Source organism: Alligator sinensis, unplaced genomic scaffold (genome assembly GCF_000455745.1).
Source record: "Alligator sinensis unplaced genomic scaffold, ASM45574v1 scaffold735_1, whole genome shotgun sequence".
NCBI lineage: Eukaryota > Metazoa > Chordata > Crocodylia > Alligatoridae > Alligator > Alligator sinensis.
This window is the reverse complement of record NW_005842639.1, coordinates 296,821-299,809: the sequence shown is the minus strand read 5'-3', so window position 1 is coordinate 299,809 and position 2,989 is coordinate 296,821. Positions and strand designations below refer to the sequence as shown.

Sequence of the window (2,989 nt, the reverse complement as noted above, 5' to 3'; positions counted from 1 at the left end):
CTCCCCCGGGGACGAGGCGGAGACTTTAGAGGGAGGTGCCCAATCGCCGCCCGGAGCCCCCGGGGAAGGTATCCAATCAGAGTGTCTCGCGGGAGTGGGCGGGCACTGAAAAGGAGCCTCTCCCCGAGGGAGGGGGAACTGTGATCCAATCAGCAAGAGAAGGGGCGGGGTTTGGGGGAGGCCTATCCCAGTCACAGCCCCAGAGGTAGGGGTGGGCACTGAGGGAGCCCAGCCGCGCTCTGATTGGCTGAAAGTGGGGGGCGGGGAAAGGCAACAGCCAATCAAATGGTTCAATGGACCACAGGGGCGTTGTCCAGGGACAGCTCTAGGGGTGAGGGGCGGGGATTATGGCCCTCCGGCCAATCAGAGCACGGGTACACCACCTAGGGATGGTGATGACGAAGGCACAGAGCAGCGCAAAGCACCTTGGAAGTGTGGCTAACTGCAAAGGATTCTGGGATACTGGGGCCAAGGTCTTGAGTGCACAGTCTCCTAGCCTAGGCAGGGCGAGAACAGGCAGCCGCACTCTTGGGTTCTGCTCCCGCGTCTGCGGCCACGGCCCAGGCTGGACATCAGCTTCCGGCCTTGCTCTGCTGTCAAGTCACCACCAACAAGCAGGCGCACACCCCTCGCACACCCAAATTAGCAAAGGCACGCCCCTTGCATGCCCCACCAACCAGGCGCATGCCCCAATTAGCAGACGCACGCCCCTTGCACACCCCAGTGAGCAGGCATGTGCCTTTTGCACACTCCCTTGAGCCACAGGGAGTTCACTCAACTTGGCCCTTCACGCCACAGGCAGCCTCGTCCCCCGGGCCTTCCCTGAAGCTGCAGGAATGTCAGCCCCGCGCCTTGCCCCGTTCCTGCCATGCAACGTATGGCATCGATAAACCACGAACAAGAGGCCTCGGGTCCGTGACAGCTCCGCAGCGGGACGCAGCGCTGTCCAGGTCGGCGCTTTGCAGCGTACCGTGCCGCTGGCCTGTCCGTCCCTGACTTCTGTCTCTCTCCCAACGTGTTCAAACGCTTTACAGGACTCTAAGAATCGGGTCAGATCTAAACGGCATCTTTGCTGCTGTCAGAGTTTTTTTTTCCTCTTCGGATCTTTGTGCCGTTCCCATCACCTGAGGACTTGTATCTATGTACATCCTGCTGCACAATCTCCCTGCTCATGTGGCAAAAGCCCACAAGCTGCAGCCTTTATAGACTCCTCGTTAGACTCAACCGTCCCTTGGAAAATGCCAGCTCTCAGCTTCCACTTATTTTTTTGACTACTGAAAAATATCAGAGCAATTTTTCTGTTGCCAAGACCTCGGAGAGCCCACATCAGGGTGGGGTGTTTGGGACACTCCAGACTCCAATTTGAAATCCTTGGGTTGCTTGTGAATCTTGTACAGATGGTAACACACCTAACAGTGCTGGTCTTGCACAATACCTCAGGGCTCTCTTGAAAAGATCTCACAGCACCCCAGGGTGCCATGGCACCCTGGTTGAGGATTGCTGAGCTAGCATAGCTTTCTGCCTCATTGCCTCCACTTTCCTAATCTCCCCCGAAGCTGTCCCTTTTTCTCACACCCCTCTGCTCTCTGAAGCATCTTGCGCCTGCAGAAAGACGCCGTCGAAAATAAAACGGTATTGTGCTGAGCTGTATCATTAGGGCTCCGCGGAGTGGCAGAAGAGGCCGTGGAACAAACAGCCTTTATCCCAGGCTCATAATTAGATAGTGTGCAGCGGTGTGAGCAGGAAGAATCAAGCATTGTTGTCTCATTGTGCTATGCCCCGGGTCTCCCTGTTGTTTGGCAGAAGCGGAGGCTGGGAAGGAGCCCGGGCACCTGCTGGCACCTTCCTGTCCTCACGCCTTCTCAGCGTGTCTTAAAAATCAGCACCTCACACTAGCACGGACATGGCAGAGAGAAACTCTGTGTGGCTGGGCGGGCAGGGGAGAGGATCACAGCGTGGGTAGCAAAGGCACTGGCGACCTGTGGTCGAAGCAGGATTCCTGGGTCCTGTCCTGGTCCAACCAGGAGTTTTGTTGGACCAGGAGCCCGGGCACCAGAACTCCTGGGGTCCATTGCCATCTCTGCCGCCGACTCACTGACTGCAAGCTGCACGCGCCTCCCCTCTCTGCCAGCGCCTCCGTGTCCCCTCTGACGCATGAGAGGGGCTCGCTGCCTGGGAGAGTGTGTGAGTGCACGCGGCCTTTCCAGGGGTAGAGCCCTGGTGCTCCCCGATGCGGGGAGGGAGCGAGGAGAAGGGAATGAGTCACCTGCCTTTGGCGGCCAGGATTCCCCCATTTTCCCTGGGGCAGCGACAGGGTACACGGACCCCTTGGGCGTTGGTGGCCTGGGGCAGAGACAGGGGTGCATGGACCCCCTGGGTATTGATGGCCTGGGGCAGAGATAGAGGTACATGGACCCCCCTGGGTATTGATGGGATCATGGACCTCTTGGGTATTGATGGCCCAGGGCAGAGACGGGGGTGCATGGAGCCCCTGGGCAGCGATGGGATCGTGGACCCCCTGGGCATTGTCGGCCTGGGGCTGCTAAGGACTCGGGGGCTGGAAGAGGACAGAGCAGCTGCGGAGGGAGCAGGGGGCTGGGCTGCAGCATCCACCGCCGCCTGCCCTTCCCCTGTCGGGCGCTAGGTGGCGCCGCCTCTTTCCCATGCGCCAGTGCGCTGTGTTTGACCCTCGCGGCGGCCCGTCCGCGCCCTCCCGGAAGTGGTGGTGCTCTGGCTCGGTGCCCCGCACTCGGTTGCGCCGGGAGGCCGGGGCGGGGCGGGGGCAGGCAGCATGGAGGCGTGGGTGCGCTTCAGCGCGCAGAGCGCCGCCAAGGAGCGCGTGTTCAGGTACGGGGGGCACCCCCGGGCGGGGCGGACCCAGGTGGGAGCAGCCTCCAGGGCCCTTTGCACCAGTGCTGGCGTTGAGTCTCCCTGGATGGGAAACTGAGGCACGGGGTGGGTGGGGGGGGCAGTGACAGTGGCAGGGGGG

The 2,989-nt window shown here is 61.0% G+C and overlaps 1 protein-coding gene across 6 annotated transcripts in view; it reads left to right on the top strand.

Moving 5' to 3' along the window:
* Window positions 1-2,688: 2,688 nt before the first annotated feature.
* Window positions 2,689-2,989, top strand: part of PEX11B (peroxisomal biogenesis factor 11 beta) — a 7,860-nt gene continuing 7,559 nt past the window's right edge. For all 6 annotated transcript variants that reach the window (XR_003096207.1, XR_003096206.1, XR_003096203.1 and 3 more), the window contains exon 1: window positions 2,689-2,847. Coding sequence is in view for 1 of the 6 variants with exons in the window: in XM_006033494.3 (XP_006033556.1) it covers window positions 2,792-2,847 (56 nt within the window). In the remaining 5 variants the exon portion in view is untranslated. The remainder of the gene's footprint in view (window positions 2,848-2,989) is intronic.